Consider the following 22,769-nt stretch of genomic DNA (forward strand, 5'->3'; position numbering starts at 1 on the left):
AAAAGTCAGCATGGGTCCAAGAATAGCCTCTATCAGATTTTTCAGTTTTGACTTTTCGGTTGATCTGTTCGAGATTTTAATACATGTTCATTTCTTTACGTGGTAAACTGTTTTATAAACGTGCTACAGCCATCTGTGAATTCTTGGACCCTTGATGTAGGAGAGAAGTCGATACTATTAACAGGTTAACACATTCAAAGCATAGTTGCTTTACTGATTTAGCAGAAAGATTTAATCGTAGTAACTTTCTGCAGTATTTTATATAAGTAAAATTTGTACCTGTAGTATTTATTTAGTGTTTTTTAGCTACACTGTCCACCAAATTCCCATTTAAAAAGTGTCAGAAAAAGACTTCTTACTGGCATGCATGTTTGTGCACAATGCACATGCCCTCTTTCTGTCTCACCTTGCCCCCCCCCCCCCCCCCCCCCTTTGTTAATGTTCCCTGCTGTACTTGGATGCTTGGTACTTGTCTGGCATCTTCAGCTTTACTGTGATCTTTGCGCTGCATAAAGTTGCTGCTTCTCTAGCATCTTGTGTACTTCTCTGCTAGAAGAGGTGAAATAAAATACCATACTTTGTTTTAATGGCTAATAGTACCTATGATAGAACTTGGGAGAACCTCTTAATAACTAACATCACGTGAACCTGTCGTGAAAGTTTGCATTGACTTTAAGAGCACTTGCATTCTCTAACTTTCCTTTCTGTCCACGGTCACAGAAAAAGTTATGGACTTGCAGGAGCAGCCAGGTAGCACTAAGTCGCTTGGTCAAGAGGATTTTACTGCAGTCCCGCTTGATACTGCTCCTTCTCTTCCCTCCTTCTCTCCTATCTCAGCTGATCCCTTTAAAGAGCACGCAGCCTTTGATACACTTTCAGATGGATTACCTGCAAGAGGCACTTACAAAGAAAATGCAAGTGAGGTTTATAAAGAAACCATGGAAAATGCAAGAAATCCATTTCTTGCAGAGGGAAATGAAAAAGACATTTTGGAGACGAAATACTCGGAACCCCCATTTGCTAAAGCAGAAGCAGCCATTTTATCTCAAGCTAAAGAAACGCAGCTAGAGGGCCCTAAAGAATTACCTAATCTGGAGAAAATGCCTGCACAGCAGCTGAAAATGTCTCCAGAAACTCCTCAAGATTTCTTTGAGAAAAAGGAAGATCCCTTTTCTAACAAAGACAAATACAGAGGTGGTGATCATGGTGAAAAAGGGGCGCTGAAAGAAGACCCTCTTAGGAGGGAAGAATATGCAGACTTCAAACCATTTGAGCCAATCTGGGAAGTAAAAGGTGCCAGTCATGGGCTGAGCAGCGTGAGAGAGGATGTTGGAAGTAAGATAGATGCCAAACTAGAAAGCAGTTTAGATGAGAGATATGGTGTAGATAAGCTGAATGTGCAGAAGGATTATGAAAGAGACAGTGAAGGCAGCACTGAAGATCGTTCTTTCCCAAGTACTCCAGAAGCTGTAAAAGAACCTTCACAGACTTACATTACTTGTACTAAATTTGAATCCTCTGTAAGTCCTGATGGTAACCAAGTCAAATCTCTTTCTCCACTGGAGGAAGGCACTTCAGAAAATAGAACCGATGATGAGAAAAAAATTGCAGAAATGAAAGCTCAGACGAGCACAGAACAAGGTGATTTTGGCACTCGAGCAGTTGGCAAGCAGGAAGGCCAGGAAGCTGACTATGCTAAAACCGAGAGTATATCAACAGTGCCATCTGACACTGCAGCAAATATGCCTGAAGGTCTTACTCCTGATCTAGTACAAGAAGCATATGAAAGTGAAATGCATGATGTGGCATGTACAAAACTTGCTTATGAAACAAAGATTGATTTAGTTCAAACCTCCGAGTCGGTACAAGAGACTCTGAAACCTGTGACACAACTCTGTCCCTCATTTGAAGGGTCGGAAGCTGCTCCATCACCAATATTGCCAGATATTGTTATGGAAGCCCCTCTGAGCACTGGGACTGCTGGGGCAGAAGCATCTGCTGTGCAGCTCGAAGCTTCCCCATTAGAAACATTTATTCCTAGTGCTAATTATGAGAATGCAAAAGAAGAGACTGAAAAGCCTCCCTTATACCAAGAGACAGTGAATGTACCACCGATACAGGGCCAAGAAACAAAAGAGGCATTAGCATTTAAAAAAACTGATCATGAGAGTAGTGTCAGTCCTGAAGATACAGAGACCCCATATATATCTATTGCATGTGACTTAATTAAGGAAACAAAGGTCTCTGAATCTGCTTCCCCATCCTTTACAGATTATTCAAAGACGCCGATAACAGAATGCATTTCTCAGGATGTGCCTGAACACAAGGAACTTGTTGAGAAACTGTCTCCAGAGTTTGGAAAATCTGACTTGTTTAATAGCCAGGTGATACCTGACTTTACTGAGAAAGTGAGCGAAGATCCATCTCTCATCTTAAAAAGTAAATCAACTGAGAGTATTGTAACTGATGATGAAAATGAGGAACAACTGGTGGATTCAGTAGCTGCCACGGGCAAGCCTTATCTGGAGTCTTTCCAACCTGAACTGGACTCTTCCAAAATTGTTGCTGCTCTGCCATCTGAGCCAACACCTGCAAAAATAGCCAAGGCAGAGAAGATTCCTCTTCAAATGGAAGAGCTGAATGCTATGGCTCATTCAGCTGATGTATCTGTTGCTATGGAACCAAAAACAGGAGACAACAAAGCGCTCTCACCCATGGAGTCTTCCCCAGTCACAGTGGAAGAAGACTTTGTGATGTTAGCTCATCCTAAAACTGCTCCTGAGTTTGTGGCAGAAGCCCCTGACAGAGATGTAATGCACAAAGATGAAAGTGAAGAGATCAGTGAGGTGATCGAAGGTGAGAAGAGGCAGTTGCCTTGCCCAGAGCTACCCTGTGATCTGTCTATAAAGAATGTAGAAGTAAAAGCTGAGGAAGATACTAATGCCTTGAAAAAGTCCTGGGAGGCTGTGGACAAAGAAGTGCCTGAAGTATCCATGATGTCCTTACCGGCCACAGATACCTCACCTTTACCTGCTGAAAAAGAGATAGTCAGTGTAGTAAAACCAGAAGCTTTTGAGAAGGAAGCTGAGCGAGAAGCTGCTCCTGTTAAAGAAAAGGAAAAACCTACTGCTGTATTTTCAGCAAAGCTGAATAAATCTTCAGGTAATCTGTGTATGCTGTCTTGCAGTTCACTAATCCGCATAATTCTTTAGCTAAACTTAAGCATGTCATGACTTATTCTTTTTAAGTCACTTTCTGTAAACTTCTCTATGTAGGCCGAGGGTAGCAGAAAAAGTTAGTACCTGCACATTTACCTTTCTCATGCTCTGATTGCTTTAGTACTTTTTTTTGTTTATCAGGGATGGACTCACTGTCTCCAGTTTTTCTCCTTCAGTTCTCCTGCTGGTGATCTGTTGGTCAGAAATAAGCCACTACTTGCTGCAAGCTCTTCTGTGGTTGTCTGCAGGCTGAGCATTAAGTGGCCTTTCAGACTAGCTCTTAATATGTGATAGTAAGCCCAGGATGGTGTTTCAGTCTGCTGTGTGTACGTGATTTGAAGAGGCATTTCTTTCTTTTCGTACACAGCTCAAACATCAGATGTTGAAACTTAGGAAAATACCTTGCTGCTACAGCATGTACGACTTGTGTCTGGAATTGGGGAAAGACCCTGCGCATCTCTGCTCGTGTGACTTGGAGCTTGCATTAGATCAAGGCCCACGGTTTAAATAAGTAGTGCACGTGAGGGAGCTTAGTATTCAGGTTTCTAGGAAAGTGGCCAGCAAGAAGTTGAGTATCCTGCAAACATTAAAATTGGTTTCTGTACAGTGCAGATACTAATTTCAATTTTTCTGTACAGGTGAGGCACTTTAATTTTTCTTCTAATAATGTGCAATTAAAGTAGCAGAAGGTCAAAGGAAGGGTAAGACCATTGTCATGTTTTATTCTGTTCTCTAAACTGAAGGCCTTGTGGAGTTGCAGCTCTTTGTAGGTTAGAGAAATACTTTGCTTTTTGATATCACAGCACTCTGCTGCTACTTAAGTCTTCCTTGCACCAGAAGTATTCCCACTAAAAACAGCTACTGTAGAAAGCACAATTCCTCTAAATAGAAACACAAATGTTAATTTGACTTGGCAATAGTATGTTGTGCAGTAGTTGCAGTCTACGTTCATCAAATATATTTTGGAAGGGAATAACACGTGTATGTTGAGGGGAACATCAGGGTATTAGTGCTATTGAAATAGGGTTTGGAAAATAAGGTAGAAGATGTAGTTTTCATGTTTAACTTTGCATGATAATTGTCCTTCCTCTTGTCCCACCTCTTCTATACATACAGGTAAGCAGAAAAGAGAGTTTCCCATTTCACATGTGATGACATTTCAGTGATACCTGCACTGTTAAAATACTGTGTGTTCTGTGAAGGCTTCTCTCCTTATGCTCAGACTTCCAGCATTTAGTGCTGTTCAGAGAACAGCTGCTATGTATCTTATACTTCATGTCAGAGGGTTAATTGTTTAGAGATCAGACTATAAAAAACCACAACCCTGAACGTTGCACTCACTATACTAGCTGTTTTGTTAGTTCTTTTAACAGGAAGCCTTTGCAGAGCTGCTGTTCAATCATTGCATGGATGTAGCAGGCTGGGGATGGGAAATCGCTGCCTTGGGAAGAAAGACTCTTAGCTTGGGTCTGACAAGGACACAGCTGCCGCTCTTTTGTCTGTGCGAAACTGCCAGAGAAGCTGCACACAAAACCATTCGCCATAGCAGGAGAGCAGAGACTTGAAGGGTGTCTTTGGTCTCCGGTCTAGCGGCAGAGTGCTGGGACGGGGCACGCATCTGTCCAGCACTGGTGGTAGTTGAGGGGCCAGGCACAGGGCTGGGCTGGGGGTATGGGAACCTGGGGAACTGTCTACAGTCTTTCTGTCAGCATTGTGCTCGCTCTGTAAAGCAGTTGCAGTTTTACTTTTTGACATGCTGTGTTGTTTGGGAAGAAAAAAATATTTTTTTGCTTTACTCTGGAAGAACATTTTCTTAAACCTAAATAGATGAGAATACTAACTAAAAAATGTTGTCCATTTTTTCTTCCACAATTTGTCCTGTTTACATTTTTGTTCACTTCTGCTGTATTATAGAATACAGAACTGGGACTTCTGGGACCTGCCCAAAGAGTCTAGTGACCAGCCATGAACAAAACTAGTTGTCTGATTTTTAGTACCACACTACTTAGGCACAATTTCAAAGAACTAATGCACACTTGTTTTCCACACTGAAAAAGGAGGGATAATTCATCACAAGGCCAAGAAGTAGATCTGTGCATGTGTTTGGCCTTCTAACTCTGCCTTCATTGTGTGGTGGTTTGTTGTTTGTTTTTCCTGTCTTCCAATCAGTGGAACTGAAATAGATTTTACTGTGCCTCGACTTCTGGAAATCAGTTGGTGTGATTGTATGACTGTTGCTTGTTAAAACATTAATCTCAACTGCCTTACTGGTGCACTTCCATTAAGGTTCTTGAATGCTTACTTAATAGTGATTTTTATTGAAAGCTAACTTGAATGCCAACATTGAAGTGTCGTTTCCAACACTCCCAATGGACTGCAGGGACCTAACAAACTTGAAAAGGGTTGCAGATTTTTTTTTTTTAAACTCCACCACTCCAATAAAGCAAACGTAAAGCTTTGAACAGCCTCGTGGGTAGAGTGGAGTTGTTTGAATGCTGCCTGGCAGGTCCTTGGGTAACCTGTTTTATTTTGTAATGGTATCAGATCACAGGGACTTGTACTTTCTAGCTGCACAGATTTAAAAAACAAACCAAACAAAAACAAACCCAAAAGAAATTCAGAACTGCAGTTAACTATAAAGAAACTCCCTCTCCTTGTTAGAAGTTCCTATTTATAAAAAATTTCAACAGCAAATATTCCACTGCAACACCAGCAATTCCTACTGTCTTTGACATACTGATATATTTTTTTTTTTTCCCTTGCATTTCTTACTGCATTCTGTATCTGGCTTCCTAGCAGATAATCCTGCTGTTTCAGACTTCAAAATACACATTTTTTTGATCTCCATAAAAACACTTTATACAAAAATGAGACTTAAGAGTGGATGTTTGCTGCTTGTTCAGATGCTGCCACCCTGTGCCAGAGCCGGCGTGGGTCCAGCTTCTGCCAGGGCTGGTGCTGGAGGGGATGGGGGTTAGGCGTGCCCATAGAAGAGGGCTTTGATGCCATCTAGTGTTTGTGAAGGAAGTATCACTCCAGTGCACTGTGCCTTTTGAGGGCTGCATCCTAGATTTCTCAAAAACTCTGAACTCTTGAGATTTAAATTAATATTTGTAGAGTTGAAAACTAAATATACATATTGCATATCTTAGCCCTTCTGTTGTACAGATATTTTTCATTGATAACCCCTTACTTATGAATAGAGATCAGTAATTCTCACAAATAGGCTAGAAACCCATGCTTTCCATAACCTTTTTTTGTTTGGTGGATGTGGAGGATTTTATATAATTGAATTACAAAATCAAAGTATATTGTAGAACCCACCCACACCCCGCCCCCCCACATGTACACAAAAAAATCATGCCACATTGGCAGTCAAAATCTCTCGATATATTCATGTTGAGCATTACAACAATAGTTGGAAATGGTGTAGAGATCTTTACTATCAAGGCAGTCAGTTTTACATGGTGTTTCGGAACATCAGGCTCTAGACATTCATTTCAGATGAGATCTTATGGATTTACAGATCTCTTGTTTTCATATATGCTACACTGTAATCGAATTCCAGAAATACAGGTAATTACTAGTATCTTACATTCCCTGGATTTTCTTGAGGGGGCAAATTCAAAGGTGAAGTCCAAGTGGGGAATGCGCTTTGAGAGGATGACTGAGTGCTACTAATGATAAAACTTTTCTTTTTACCCCCAAATCATGCGTGCAGAAATAAAATACTTCCTGTGATTTTGTAACAGCAAACCAGGTCATTATGATTACGTGAAGCTTAAAAGAAGTTAGAAATGCTGCCTTACACCAGCACGGTATTTGTTTGGTTCCTTTCCGTTAGTTTCCATATTTGTAGTTAGTTAAATAGAGCTATTCAGCAGATGGGAAGTGTTTGGTTTGGGTTGGTTTGTTGTTTTTCAGTGTGCGTGTGGGGGAAATACCTTAGAATGCCTCTGGAGTTTCTTTCAGGAGCAAATTATTTGTAAAATATACTTTAATTCAACATAAAATCTTGATTTAATTTTATGTATTCTTACATTCTTTGATTGTTCAGGTCTTTTATGGTACCATGTAAATGATAATAAATGGACACTTCTGTTCCAGGGTGGAGAATTTGCAGAGGAGTAGGAGTAGTAGGGGGGAATATCAAACAAAACCCAAACAACTTTTGAGTGAAATTTTTCTGAAGGAAAGACCTAGACCCCCTGCGTTTCATTAGAGCTCTCATGCTGCCCCTGTTGAGGGGCAAAGGCTTGTACAGCTGAGGCTGCTAACAGAGCAAGGCCTTTGGGAAGTTACTTGCAGAGTGGCAGAATTGGGGAGAAAATAGAGCATTTGTGCTGAGTTGTCAACTTTCCCAGAGGTGCAGATACGCAGCCAGCTTTGAGTGAGGCCTTGGGCAAGTGCAGAATTGGGTAGTCATCCAAAATGTTCTCCTGTGGGAAGTCAGGAACGCTGTTGTCAGTCCATCTGCTCAGGGCAATTTAATGTCTGGGTAGTCAGTAAAGTACTCACCCTGTGAGCATGCAGCCCCTTTGAACATAGGTGCATTCAGTAGAAGAACATGTTTAGAATTGATTGTGTCTGTGTTAGTTGTCTGGGTGACTTGATAACACCATCTCCTAAGTAGCCTGTTAGACAATTTTTGTTTAAATGTTGGTATAGAAACGGGCATGCAGTTTCTCTAATGAAACAATAAAGCTTACACAGAAGTTTGTTGGTACTCTGTTTGTATGTAGGTTAGGGTTACATGGGTGTAACTGCCTGAAATAAGAGATGTGAGTACAGAGGGATAGAGACTTCATTTTGGATATCATTTGCATGGAGCAGTAAGGGTGAACAGTTGAGTATGCAGAGAGTAAAGAGGAGGATCTTGAGGACAGGGAGAAACTCCGGTGCAGGGAGTTAGTGGTGGCCCGTTTGAGATGGAGTATAGGGACTGGTAAAGCAGCCGTTCTCATGGCTTGGCTGTGTGTGTGTCCGTGTTCTGGCTGCTGCTGATTTGCTGTGGCTGTGTCTGTGGCTACAACAAAATGTCTATTTAGGAACATGCTGCATAAATGTACTATGTTAAGTATATAACATAAAGAATACGAAGACAAAGAGGCTTTAATTGTGTATCTTTAGAAATTTGATTATTAGCAGAAAATTTTCTGAAAGCATCAAGGTTTTGACTAATTTAGTGACGATGCAGTCATCTAAACAAATGTAGGGGGAGAATCACAGATTTCGGTAGTTACTAGTTCATCTTAAGCATTTCAGCTCGAGGACAGAAGCAGATTTTCAGACGTGTTTTGTACTCTTTTTTTGTATAGTGCAACTTCTCACATTTTCTTGCACTATGATGTTTCCCTCCTATGGTACGTGTTTTGATTTATCTGTTGAAATTGTGAATGAAATGCACATCTTTGTGTAAGTTAAAAGTATATGTAACTGGTCTTGCTGTCAAATGAGACCTTAAATTTATGTAGTAATTGAAGCACTGTATAAAATGGTGTATCCAATTTTTAAGAGGTTTTGGAGCAATGCTGGGGAGTTTTTAGCATTTTATTGTCAGCCTCGTATCTTAAGAAGAGATTCCAAACCAGAAGAGTAGTTGTTTTTTTCAGCAGGGATGGAAAGCAGAATGACAACGTGGTTCTTTCAGCTCTTCTCTTTTGGATTTTGAATTTATAGTTTATGCTCATCTCACATTTTTACAATACTTTCTGTATGTTACGTTCTATATGTTAGTAGTGTAAACTTTTGAGTTCTTGTTTGTAGTTAAATGAAGGGAACATTTAATTGTCAGGTCTGCAGTGTACAACATAGGATGCTGATGTAAAATCACAAAGGGAAGGTGTTTGGTTGTAGGAATTAGAGGGCGAGAGAACTGTTCTTCTCAAACCTCCATTAGGGATGAATAAATACAGCGGAGCAGTTCATCAAAACTATAAAGATACCAGCAAAAAGCCTTTTTGTATTCTTCATGAGCCTTTCGCTTTTGTTACAGGCACAGAAAGGGTCCTATTCTGTTTTCCTTCAAACTTTTTTTTTTTTTTTAAAGGGAGAGGTGTGTTACAAAGATGTCTCTGTAGTCTTTTAGACAGACATTTGTTTAAAAAAAAAAATGAGGGGAAGGCATACGTCTTGGAGATTTATAGAAGTGTCTTAACCATTGTTTGAAAAGCAATCTGTTTTAAAGCTTGTCTGGTGACTACTTTTAGCTCCATGCTGTTGTGAAAAGCCGCTTAGGGCAGTTGAGCTTTTGTTACCCTGGGCTGAGCCTTGCTTCAGCAGCGTTGCCAACGCACTGGCGCTGCTCTGCAGGGAGAAGCCATCTCCCTTTGTGCCGGTGATTTCTTTCTCTGCCTTGGCGTCTTTTTGGTTCTGTTCTCAAGCAGTGAGAAGCAAATGGCTGCACTGATCAGAGATTGCATTTTAGTCTTGGTGCTGGAGCATTAGGAGCCTGGTTACAGCTCGCACTGCGTCAGTCGTGCTCCACACCCCGTGCCGTCAGCTGACCGGCCTCCTGCAGCACCAGTGCAGCAGCAGACTGCAGACGCTGCTGGGGAAGCCCATGTTTCCCATCCTGGGCTGTAGATTTCTTCTCTTGCAGCTGTCCTCTTGGTATGCATAATTGATAATCACAGCTGGAGGGTAGATCGTTTGTGGAGAGATGGACAGTCAGCCGAGCAGTTGGAAGGATAAGGGTATTTGTTCTTTCACTTTTTTCTCTTTTTTTATTTTAAAACTAAAGATGCTGCGGGTTGTTTTTAGCAAATGGTGTTTGTAGCTTGTATTTTGTTGTGAAATGTATCTGAAGATGTAAGATTTATTTGTACTGTATGCAAAATTGTAAAAGCTGTAGGTTAAAATGGGTAAATATGAGCAATGCAGCAGAATAAATTATTTATGTGGGTGAAATAGCTTGTGTGACACTGCAGATCTTTTTCAGTGCTACAGAGCATGTTAAAGAACAGCTTGTTTTGGTATGAACTGCACAAATACCAGCATAGTCCGAATTTAGTTGATGTTTCTTTGGAATTCCTGGATTATTAATAACTTAATAATAGTAAACATTAACTCAAAAGAATGTAGTGTCTGCAGTTCATGTAGTTTAATAATTTCATGAGGAGAAATTGCATGCAGACTACAGCAGGGTTCCCCCCCCCCCGCCGTTTAGCATGTTCGGAGTCTACCCTTAATCATGTTTTTATTGGCTTTTTCATAATTCTGTGGGATTCTAGGTAAAACTGTGTTTGATTTTTCAGAATTTACAGCCATAATATTAAATTGTTTTAGGTAAATAAGTAGCTAACCTTAAATTAGTGTGGTTCTGACCTTTGTTCCTGTAACCGCCAATGGGAGATCACCGGTGTAAATCTCTGTGGATCATTATATTAGTGCTCAGTGTGTAAGAGTTTAAGCCTTATTTGAATACGTAATCTTCAAACTTTATCAACAAGACAAGCTTTAAAAAATTTTAATGATCTCTGGATACTTAAATATCTTAAAGAGCCCTGTCATGCTTGGTACTTGTGAAGTTTTCATCTTTTTTTTATAACTATTGTTCAAAATCTATGTTTTTTTCCACTTAGACAAAATTTCCAACTGTCTAGAATCCATATAAAGCTCTATCAGAACCTAAATATGTAGCAAGAAAGCACTGCAGGGGAAAAAAAACCTTTCTCCCTGCAAAACAAGTTTCTAAAAAGTTCTAATCTTTCATTAAAGGACTGTAAGATCTTAGGAAAAAGTATCTTGCACGGTTTAGTAATATGTTCTCGATGTGTAACTATTTTAAATGTTCAGCACTCCATAGGTCAGGCCTGAAATTCTTGGGGATAAAAAAAAAAAAAGAGGGGTGAGGTCCGGAGGTTTTTGTAAAAAAAGGCAAGTTACCTTTGGGTATTCAGGCCCAGTTTTCAGGATTTCTTTGACAACCCAATGGGCAGGGTTGGTAATGGTCTGTCCCTCACCACAACTGAAAGAGGACATTTCCAAGCCTAGAATTGGAGGCCTTGAGAATAATGGAGTCTTTCTTGAATTAAAATTACTGAATATTTGCCAATCATGAGGATGCCTGTATGGCACGCTTGGGGAATTTGCTAACCATTGCGAACCATGCTGTTACAGCTGCTTGGAGGCCAGTGATGTGGGGTCTGTGCGCTTGGCTTCTTTGCAAAATGTAGCCCTAGCGTGTAATAGAACTGTCATCAAATGAACAAAGCAAACCTGAACCTGTCCTGTGTGCATATTTAGTGCTGGTGTAACTTCAGGCAGTGTTTTAAATTCCTCTTCCACTAGTCCCCCCTTGTTTTTTACCTAGTAGCATCCTCTTAGGTGGAGGAAGCTGGTTTAGTGCCCATTTCTTCCTCCAAGGAAGTCCCTACTGCCTTGAGGTTTAATTATAATTGAACTTGTAGAGATAAGGTCTAAAAGAAAATGGAAGCAGAGCAAGAAGAAGGTTTTCTGGGGAAGCAGAAGAGTCTGGTTCCTCTCCTTTTGCAACTGTTCTTCAGGCCTGGTTAAGTGTGGTTTCTGGTAGCATTTGTTTATAGCGAGACAAAGATGCCTGGTTTCATGTGTTTTTCCTTCGTTAGGTCAGGCTCCAGTGGCATGGAAAATGGGTAAAGTTCAGGGACTGACTGCACTATTCATCTTGCCCCAAAATAAATACAGAAGCAAATATTGCAAAATGCTTCTTTCCATGCTAAAAAAAATAACCTTAAAAAAGAAAGTGATAATCAAATCTGAAAGTGATGATCAAATCAAAAACCAGAGAAGAGCCAAAAGTACGGTTCGTAGTTAGGTTTCCAGCTAAAGCACTACTTCCTAATTAATATAATCCTAAACTTAGTCTTGGTATGTGTGTTTCTTGTGCTACAGCCATAGTAGTTGAGGAACCAGCATAGTGAAAGTGGTGCAACCTCTGGTATTGATTAATACCTCTGGTATTTATCATCTAGATAGGCAGGATGAAATAGGTTTACCCTGGGGATGGCATGACTTGTATTTTTAGCACTTTTAAAGACAGCCCCCTATTGAGTAATTGGTACTAAAATGTAACATTTATTTATTTAATTTTTAATTATTTCAATGAATTGTCAGGTTTTAATGGCTGAATAGTGCTAATGGTAGGATGAACACCACAGCTTACTCCCAGGCTATCCCAGGATTATGAGTTTTTTATTAATGTGCTGAAAATGGATCTGAATTCTGGTTCAGATTAGTTTAATCAGGGCTTTGGAATGAGTTTCCCAGTTTGTACATTGTGCACATATACATGGGTATATGATTAAGTAGAAATGAAAGAAAAATACTGCGTTGGCTCATTAGTAGTTGATAGATGGTATTTGCATTTTGGTGAGGCAATCTGGTAGTGTCAGACTTCATTTTCATTCTGGCATGTACTTGTGTATCACCCTTTTTTTTGTAGGGACTGCGGGGCAGATATGCAAAGTCTGAAACGCGTGTGATGCAGATTTGTTTTCTGACTTTTGGGATCCAGTTAGACAAGCCTGTCAGTCCCGCTGGACATGCCGGTCCCCAGGACAGGGAAAGCTCTCTTGGTTGAAGTCAGCTCCACGTGCTTCGCACCACGTGCAGGCATGCAATAACCAGCCAGTTTTACCAGCCTGGCATTGTTCAGTTGTTACTGACTTGCAACAAGGCGGTCAAGGATCAAACTGGCTTCCAACACATCTGATGAGGGTAAAAGGAGGCTTGAATTTTGTGGCCCAGTCCGTAAGTGCTCCTGCTTAGGTTGTCAGCCATGCTTTTAAATGGTTGTTCTGATGGAGGAAATCTTGAAGATGTCAAACCCCAGTTTACTAATGGTGTTTGTGCTTGGCAGGCTTTGACCCCTTGCTGGGTTGGTGGCTGCCCCACACTGGTCTTGACCAGGCTTTGAAAGTGAGACTGCAGGGACAGATCTTCCCTGCTCGATATTCTGCATAAAAGATTAGTGGAAGCCCTGAAGATGACTGTGTAAATAGGAGGTTTATTTAGCATAACTGGAAAATGTCTCTCTAAACAGAAATTAACAGCAATTTGCCTGTTTGTGGTCGCGTACTGGGTTTTGCTGTTCCAGAGTTAATTTTCTTCATAGCAGCCTATGTGGTGCTATGGTGACAGTTGTCACTGTGCCCTTCAGATGCATTTGAAAGCTGCTCATTCTGAATACTTCTGTATTAGTACAACACTAGCTGTTCTTAAATTGATCTAGAAAAGGATCTTAGTTGTGCTTCTACGCTATTTTTACTGTTATTGGAAGAACATAAAGAATTTCTGCTTACCTTTCAGATTACAGAAAGGTTCCAGTGTAATGGCCATGATGTTTGTATAAATCATACACTGTTTGCGTTTTTTTAACCTTCCCTCTCCTCTTACACAAACAGCCTTTCTTTGGTGCTGAAACCCAGTTTTTGTTTGTTTCTCCATACTGGATAGAGAGTAGTTGTTCATTGTGAAGGGGAATCTCTGGCTCCACAGCTGCATTCCAAGGACTTAGCGCCGAGGCAGCCATTGGCGGGGGCCGGCGCGAATTTGCGGCGGCAGGCAGTTGCGTATATCTGCTGACCTCCGAATGCCCTAGCAGGAAGTGAAAAGGCTCTGGGTAGTCAGCTGTGCAAGATCTGGGTGCATGCAGGCACACTCAAGATGGATGCCAAAATGGGTTAGTCCCTTTTTCTTGGTTTTCTTTAATAGATGTGACGTGAACTTGCTTGTCGATCTAGAGGCTTTTAATTTTTTTTTTTTTTTTTAAAAAGAGGGTTACTTGGTTCAGGGTTTTTTTTTTTAAAAGAACATCAGGTTAAATATATTAAACCACTTGCTTTGTCATCAAAAACCAGTATGAATTGTTCAGTTTTAAGTTAAATATCTGTGAAAGAAAGTAAAAAAGGACTTTAAAAAACCATACAGTGATAAACCTATCATGGCACTCGCTTTAAAAGCAAAATGTAATTGGATGAGTTGTGCATGTAAGGCACGGATGCTAGCAGATCTATTTTTAGATGTGCCAAGTGACAGTTCGTGCTTACCAAATGTAGGCAGCTGTTCTGCTTTAGAATAGGCCTGGAATACTTACATTAAATGCATGAGATTATAGTTCATGTTGTATAAAATAAAGCTTAAAATGGTTTCCATGAGGAAAGATGCTGCTTGGCAGGGCTGTTTCTGAGAATTGGTTGAGGGTTTTGTTTTTCTGTGGGTTTGTTGGGTTTTTTTTAATCTGCTGTGAATATCTTGTGTATGAGTTAAAGCCAGAAAGCTGCTTCTAGTAATGCTTTTAATCTTTTACTTTAGAAAGAAATGCAAATACCTGTTTCTGATCAATTGGAGAATGGAAATCAGTTTCATCATGTACTCTCTTGGACTGAAAATGACAAATCAGGTTTTCAGAGACTTTTGACACTGAATTTCCCTTTGCGGAATTTACAATGAAACAGGATCTGTATGTCGTTAAGCTGATATGGTAGTTCTCCAAATGGAGTGGAGAGAGCGAGGAAAAATGCTTCATGTGCAGCTTAACTCTGGTCCGGGAGGTCCTAGCTTGGGGATTTTTCTTATTGATTACTGAGAACAAAGGACTTGAAGATGGGTGGCTACAGGCCATTTGGCATTTGTGGTGTGTTTTAATTCCAGCAATTTTCCTTTGTTTCTTGTGTTTTGGAAACTGTCATATAGATTAATTACTGTCTTTACATTCATTACAGCTGGGTGCAGGTATAATGCCTCACTGCTGGTAACAAGTGATTTCCTATGAAGCAGTAAGATCCCACTATCAGTAGGGACGCTTTAAAACTGTGGTTCAGAGGAGGGAGTATCTCATTTACAGAACTAATGCTGTCTGCAAACGGAGAGGAGAAGGGCTCGTATGTAGTGTGTCATGTGATATAGGAGCAGCACCCAAATTTGAATGTATGGATGCTCAAATTGCAGCATTTAAAAATAAATATAGCTTCAGTATTTGAAGCAAATAGAAAGAAATGAGGGTTTTTTCGAAGATCTCTTGCATGATATAGGAGCACAAAATCCACCAACTTTTTTGGCAGGACTGGTTAAAAAAACCTCACCCAAATGCTATGGATACTTGCAGCTCAGTTTAGGTTTACTGTTTACAACGATTTTTAGGTCGAGCTCACAGTTTTGTTGATAAGCTCCTTTTACATGCTAAACTTGCTAATGTAGGCTGTACAGAGACACTAATAGACCCTTTTGTGATTAGAACCAAAGCCAAAGAAAATGTTAAGTTTCAGGATTATAGCTCATAGAAACGGAATTCTAGGATGACTTGATTTTTTGTTTGTTTGATTTTTACAAATATTAAAGTTGTCTTGTTCAGAGCTTCATTTGTTTGCCTCTTTGTAATGTGAAGGGACCCAGAGGAATAACAGGTCAAGAGAGTGCCCAGGTAGGTTGGGCTGCAATTTGACTTCAGGTTGGTGCCGTTCTGAGAGCTGGAGTGTCACGCTCTTTGGCTGGCTGCTCTATCTAACACCCCATATGTTTGTGGAGTCACAGTGTGAACCACATCCAGAATCTGATCTGGCTGGCTACTTAGCTGCACTTTTTTCTTTTTTTTTTTTTTTCTTTTTCCGTGCAGTAGTTGTCAGCAGCATGCAGAAAAGCAGGCTGGTTCTGTGTGTGGCCCTGCAGAGGAAAGGAGTGGGATTGAGTGGTGGTGGAGGGATGAGGCTGGGGTTTTTTTTCAACAAAAATTTTATGACAAATTTAAGGCGTTTGTGCAACTGTAACCTGATTTTTGTCAGGAAATTTCTGTTGAAAGTTGAATGAAATATTTGGGTAAAATATTTTACATTATGAAAATGGCGGCTTTAAGTTTCTGACCAGGGTTCTCATCTTTCCAGCGCCTGCTGCTCAGTACAGTTTCCCTACGGAAATATTTAGGAAAGGACTTGAGCTTCTGAAACACTCTGGAATTGCACCATAGCCACAGTGGCATTTTCATGTTGTACCTACAAAGGGATAATGCAGACTTCACACTGTAGAGGCTACTACATGTTTGATGCATTACTCCGTTTACATCCTGTACGAAATAACAGTAAAATATTATTTTTTTAAGTTTTCTTTTACAGTCATTCAGTGTAAGAATCTGTTCTGAATTGTGATACGCTATTTTACAATTAACTTTGGTGATGTTTAGGATGAGATAGGATTACTAAACTTGTGGTGTGATAGTAATAATTTTTCTAGAATTTATCTTGCGTTCTGTATCTAATACATTATTGCTATTAACAAGCAGTTTTGATGCAGAAGAGGAATTTGTTGTTGTGAAAATCTAATCAGCTGTGGAGGTAGAAATCGTGAAGAGCGCGTTTTATTGTGCGTCTCACCATGAATCACAAAACTAGGCTAGATGCCCCTGCCCAGTGCTGTACTCAGCAGTGGCGAATGACATTTGCAGATTTTGAGTTCAGTAAGATAATCAACCAGATGCAACAAGGCTGCAAAACAAATCTGCAATGGACGTATTAAGCCATTACCAATGACTTGTGCAAAGGTGTAGTTTACTCTAAACAGGGATGCTAAAAATGACATAATATTGTGTTCTCTCCTGAGGGTTACTTAAGGAAAAAATAAGCTTGCTTTACAAAGGAAGTATTTTGCATTGGAGTCCAGCAGATTTAGCCTGGATTGAAATTTCAGTGAGATTATTCCCTCTTGATGGCTCAGTCTGTCACCCATAATCAACATTACAAACTCCCATGGGAATGAAAATGAACTGGTAATGAGCCCTGAGCAGTGCCTTTGCCTCTACCAGACTTGCAAAGAGAGAATAGTTTAGAGATCTGTTAGTGTCTCATCATTTGTCCTACCAGGGAATTGGAATCCATCTCTTCAGTGAGTGACCTCCACAAAAATAACTGAAATGAAGCACAAACTGCTATGGTTGTGGTGCAGAACACAGCACAGTATTTGAAGAGATTAATTCTGACATTGCTTAAGGGCAGAATTGTTCTTAAATTTTAGCAATTACATTTGAGGTAATCCTAATAACAATAATCCCAATAATCTGAAGTGCAATGCAAAATCAGTGCTACAATAACCTATTTGTAGTTGTTATTTCAGCTCTGGTTTGACAGTGAGATCACGAGTTCCGTTCTTGATGACTCTCAGCAGTCAAGTGAATCACATTTACTGTTTTCATATGGATGCAAAAGGTATCTTGTTCTAATTTCTTCTCCTTTTTAAATTTTAGTTGTTGACCTCCTTTACTGGCGAGACATTAAGAAGACAGGAGTGGTGTTTGGTGCCAGCTTGTTCCTGCTGCTTTCATTAACAGTGTTCAGCATCGTGAGTGTGACAGCTTACATTGCCTTGGCCCTGCTTTCCGTGACGATCAGCTTTAGGATATACAAGGGAGTTATCCAGGCAATCCAAAAGTCCGATGAAGGCCACCCGTTTAGGTGAGATTTTTCTTTTTCTTAATTAAAATGTGTTGTTTTGGGGAACAGCAGTATTGGGGCTGTTAGAAGTGGTAGATGACACATGCCGTAACGTGTTGCATAATAACGTAAATAGTCTCTGTACTGAAAAATCTGTTATCCAGCCTGTGACTACTTTTCTTTTGTTTTTTCATCAATAGGCATACACAGCAGTAAAGAAAATTGCTTGGGCACTTGGTACAGGGGATTTCTTTGGGAATGCTAGAGTATCTGAAGTTACATTTAAAAAAAAGAAAAGCTTCAATCTGTTGTGCATAAAATGTGCGTTTTAGAATGCTGTAGCTTTCACAGTGTGAACCAGTGGCAGATGATGTACAAAATTTAAAGAATACCCAGGACATGCAGCACTTTCAATGCAACATCTTCAGCAAAAACCAGAATAAATGTAGCAGAGGATACTTTTATCTTTTTGGATTTTTTTTTTTAAGAATACCTTTAAAATTGTAGCAGCATAGCTGTGTTCTCTACATGCAAGGCTGTGTGTCGTCAGCAGAATCCAGGTTCATTTTAGCCTGCCCAGATCAGAAACCCAGAAAATTGGACTCTGAATTCTGAGGCTTGAGGAGTTGAATCATAGGATTAATTTAGGTCCTCAGAGGACCTCCAAGCTCTTTGCCTTAAGTGATGAGCTAAGTCCTTGGGGCATAGCATGTGTGCACTTCCCTGCAGTTTGGCAATATGGTATCCATGGTATTCATCCTTTCCTGTGTGGAGTACAGTGGTGCCCATTCTTGCAAAACTACATCTTCAGAGAAATCAAAACTTATTAAGGTGTTAGAGCAATTACTAGGAGTGCCTGTTTCCTATTTCCATACCAGCCCTGTCCCACACTGCTTGGACTTGCTTCTCTCCTTTTATTAATCAATGAAATCGATCTCGACTTCCCTTGCGCCTTTCAGAAACTCCTGCTTGCCCTCCTATTTACAGCTCTCTTACTAATTTTGTGGTGTTTCCAACTATTTGTATTCTCTTCCTCTCATCTTAAGTAAGGCAAAGTAAAACGTTTCCTTGGGTTTACCTCTATTCCTCCCTGACTATGCGTAGTGGCTTATTTACCCAGTGGAAGCCGATCTATGCCTAAAACAACTGTGGGACAAACCTCTGAAAAAAAAGGAGTATTTGCTTTTGGGCTTAGATCTGATATAAAAAAATTACATCTGAACAATTGGCAACAACATTCAGTATAGCAGTATGAAATATATTTTTTGTAAACTTAGCTTTTTGGTTGGGGTTTTTTTTTCTTTTTTTTAACCATCAAGGCCCTGTATGGCCATCCTTACTCACACTCAGGGTGAATAATTCCCAGCTGAAATCCTGTTTGCTCTGTCTACCCAGTAGTAAGTACTCTTCAGTATCCAAACTGCATTTTGAAGTTTACCAGTTAAGTTTTCTGAGCAAGAACAAGCAACACTTGCTCTATCCATGGGTCTTTCTGCAGTTTATTTCTAAAAATACTGATATTCATAAGAAGCTTCCAGACATTCTTGTCAAACATACTTGGTTGCTTACTTTTTATCTGTCTAGCTTGAACTACAAGAAGAATATTTTTACTTGAATTTAGTTTGACAGTGAAGAGCACATCCATAAGATCAATTTAATTTTTGATTCAGGTACTGCATATCTTGCTGATGAGTTGAGAAGGATGTGCAGATTCAAGTCAAGTGTGGACAGCAGAATGCAGCCTTGAAATGGCTGCCCTCTGTAGTTACAGTTTAAAGTATTTTCATTTGTTTTGGACTTGCCACAAGGGCATTTTTAGCTTTACCTGAAATGACATACACAGGAGCCTCCACTGCATTTTTTATTGTCAAAAAACCCAAACAAAAACACCCCAAAGCAGAATCCTTCCCCTCCCCAAATGAAAGTAAAAGTTTAACAATTGTAATAGCTGTAAAATGAGTACCCTGTTTACAGATGTACTGCGTTGCTCCTTCTCTCTGCAACATGCAAATTAGATAAATAAATTACTCTCTATTTAAAGAATCTAAATTGCTGTAGCTGCTGCAACTACAGAGAAAAGTCACAATGTAGTAGAAAGAACACTTAACCAGATAGGAGCTTATATCTTTCTGTTAAAAGCACTGCTGTCACTAACTGCAAGAAATTTTTTTGGTAAATGATGAAAAACTTTCTCATTTTACTGTTCCTTAGTGTGCATGTTACAGCTTAATGGTAATTTCAGAAGTGCCTTCCAGCAGTGCGAATGGATATGTTGCTTTTGTAGGATTTTTTTCTGTTTGAGAAATGAAGGAATCTGAAGCCTTGTAGAATATTAGGCCATCTAATACAATAAATAGAAAAAAAAAATTAAAAAACCCCAAGAATCACACACACACCCCCCCCCCCCCCCAGCCTGTCTGTGTCTCATGTTTTTAAAGACATGTTGGCCTTATTAATGCACTAGATTACAGCATATGCTGAGGAGTAGGAAGAGGCTTCATAGACCAAGCAGCATATATATGTGTCAGTGGTGCTGGACAGTCCTTTGGCCACTCGCTTGCCATGTCTGTTCACACATGCATGTTAGCCAGCGTGGCTCTTCTGCCTGGGCCCGTTAGGACCGCATGTGACTTAGTAAATGCACTAGCACAACATGAAACATTTTTTTCTTTTCTTCTAAGAGGTCGTGTAGGTTTTTCTAAGGTTCACTTTTACCTTCTAAGAATAACTTAGGTTAGTTCTGTTGTACCCTTTTAGCATTCCTCGTACGGTGGAGTTTTTCTTTGTAACGTAAAAAGAACGTATGTTGATATTGTGTATATATAACATATAACATGTGTTGATAGTGTTTGGCAGCACTCTAAAGTTTCATAAGCTCTTCTTTCTTGCAGGGCTTACTTGGAGTCTGATGTAGCTGTGTCTGAAGAGCTTATCCAGAAATACAGTAATGTTGTGCTTGGTCATATTAATGGCACAGTCAAAGAGCTGAGACGTCTCTTCCTAGTCGATGACTTAGTTGATTCTCTGAAGGTAAGTCTACTTCAGCTGTAGATACAGCAGCCTTGTGTAAATAGATTCCTTGCAGACCTAGCTTAGCAAAGCCCACGAGTCCTTATAAACATGAATGAACAATGGCATCTTTGGCTCCATTGAAGTAAATACTGAGTTTTAGTTTGCTTGTTGGAAGTACTAAGCCCTTTTGTTTTTCAAGAAGTATAGCTTTCTGTTAGCCACACTGAGTTGAATATAAAGTGCTGGGTGCAGTGGTAGAATGGATAACTTTATCTGTACTTTATTTCGACAGTATAATAAAAATTAGTGGAAAACTGAAATAAGCTCTGGCTGCATGCAGTCTAGCTGCTACATCTCCTCGCTGCTGCTTAACAGCAGAAATCTTTTAAAAAACCAAGACATTGGGCATTCAGAATTTGGCATTAACAAGTATCTCTCTCCCTCTTGAAAAATCTGTGTTTTGGGCTAGACACTGGCAGAGTCTGGATTTGTTTTGTTTTTCTGTTTGTTTCTGTACTGAGACCAGCAAGTGGTTAGCGTACAGTTACTTGCCTTAAACAGCGGGAATTCTTGTGCCCACTCATTTGCTGGAAGAGTAGGGACTGTGCGGTGCACTTGTTCTACTGGGAAGATGGGAAGGTGGACACCTGAGTCCTTGGGTTTGATTGTGAATAGCCGCTTCTTTTAGTGATGCAAATTACTGAAATGGGTTTTGCAAGTTACTCTACCTCAGGCATCCAATACTGCCTAACAGATACCTTGAATATGTCCAAGTAGTGTTTAATGGGATTTATTGAAGGTGGCAGAGCAAAACTGACAGTGAATAATAATAAAAAGAATTTGTTGAAAAGCCTTCAGTTTTGTTCTGTGAGAATTATATTCTCTCCTTTCAAGCTAATCGCCTTTCTTCGTTTTTCAAACAATTGTTTCCTTTACTGAGTACAACATGTCCATTTCTTTTTCAGTTTGCTTAATCTTCTTGAAATAAAGTTGCATTTATCCTCCAGTAAATCCCTTAGGGCTTTGTAAAGTTCTTTGAGTTGTTGTGGGGTTGGGGGAAGGGGTTTCTAGTGAAACTTGGAGAAAAACAGGAAGGCCATAAAAGTCTTTGTTATATTTGTGGAACAGAAATTGGAGCCAGATCTCGGGATCTTACCCGGAGTTTCTAGATCCAGTTTCTCATTATGCTCCAATTTAAACACAGAGTTTGTGCTGGGAAAATTGCACACCTGATGGTGTGCAAGTCTCCTGCAGCACGAGTCCTTTCCCTCTGGAGAAAAGAAAGATTATAAGGCTGTTGGATTGTTACCTGGGGTCTGCTGCTCATGATAAAGATTCATTTTCTCAAAAGGCAAAGAGGAGATAGGATATTAGCCTGGGGTTTTGTGTAATAATCTTCCTGCTCCTAAAGGGTTGTGCAGTAAAAGTGTTTTTATGAGGTGGCTGTGAATTGTTATTTTCTAGTCATTTTTCTGGACATGATTGATACCTCTGCAGTAATTTTATGGCAAAATGGCTTAAATAAGGCCGTTATTGTCTGTGCCTTGCCAGTGTTTCCACACAGGGATTGCATTTTGATGGCTAAATCCTCTCACCACTGCCCATCGATCTGCTCTGTAAGAAGCTGTGTGTCTTCTTCATGCTTAAGTGTACAAGTAGATAGGATTCATCTCTGCAGCATCTCAAAGCCACAGCCTTGACCAAAAGAATTATTGTTACATGGCTAGAACTGCATTTTGATAACTCAGACTTGGTGTGTGAGGGAAGAAAGGGGCCCCCAATGTAAGAAGGACAGGGTTGGAGTGAGTCCAGAGGAGGCCTCGAAGATGCTCAGAGGGCTGGAGCACCTCTCCTGTGAAGACAGCCTGATAGAGTTGGGGTTGGTTAGCCTGGAGAAGAGAACGCTCTGGGGAGACCTTACAGCACCTTCCAGTCCCTAAAGGGGCCTGCAGGAAAGATGGAGAGGGACTGTTTACAAGGGCATGGAGTCATAGGACAAGGGGGAATGGCCTGAAGCTGAAGGAGGGGAGATTTAAATTAGGTATTAGGAAGCAATTCTTCCCTGTGAGGGTGCTGAGGCCCTGGCACAGGTTGCCCAGAGAAGCTGTGGCTGCCCCTGGCTCCCTGGCAGTGTTCAAGG

At 40.2% G+C, this 22,769-nt stretch overlaps 1 protein-coding gene across 6 annotated transcripts in view; it reads left to right on the top strand.

Annotated features, from left to right (window-relative positions):
- The window catches only part of RTN4 (reticulon 4), a 46,578-nt gene that overhangs the window by 16,333 nt on the left and 7,476 nt on the right, over window positions 1-22,769 (top strand). For 2 of the 6 annotated variants that reach the window (XM_075749894.1, XM_075749895.1), the window contains 2 exons: window positions 17,431-17,638; window positions 20,509-20,647. In XM_075749894.1, coding sequence (XP_075606009.1) covers window positions 17,431-17,638; window positions 20,509-20,647 — 347 coding nt within the window. Of the gene's footprint in view, window positions 1-720; window positions 3,163-9,475; window positions 9,914-13,771; window positions 13,882-17,430; window positions 17,639-20,508; window positions 20,648-22,769 lie in introns of those variants that run through there. The other 4 variants (XM_075749892.1, XM_075749893.1, XM_010305215.2 and 1 more) reach the window with 4 other exon arrangements.

Source organism: Balearica regulorum, chromosome 3, assembly GCF_011004875.1.
Source record: "Balearica regulorum gibbericeps isolate bBalReg1 chromosome 3, bBalReg1.pri, whole genome shotgun sequence".
Lineage (NCBI taxonomy): Eukaryota > Metazoa > Chordata > Aves > Gruiformes > Gruidae > Balearica > Balearica regulorum.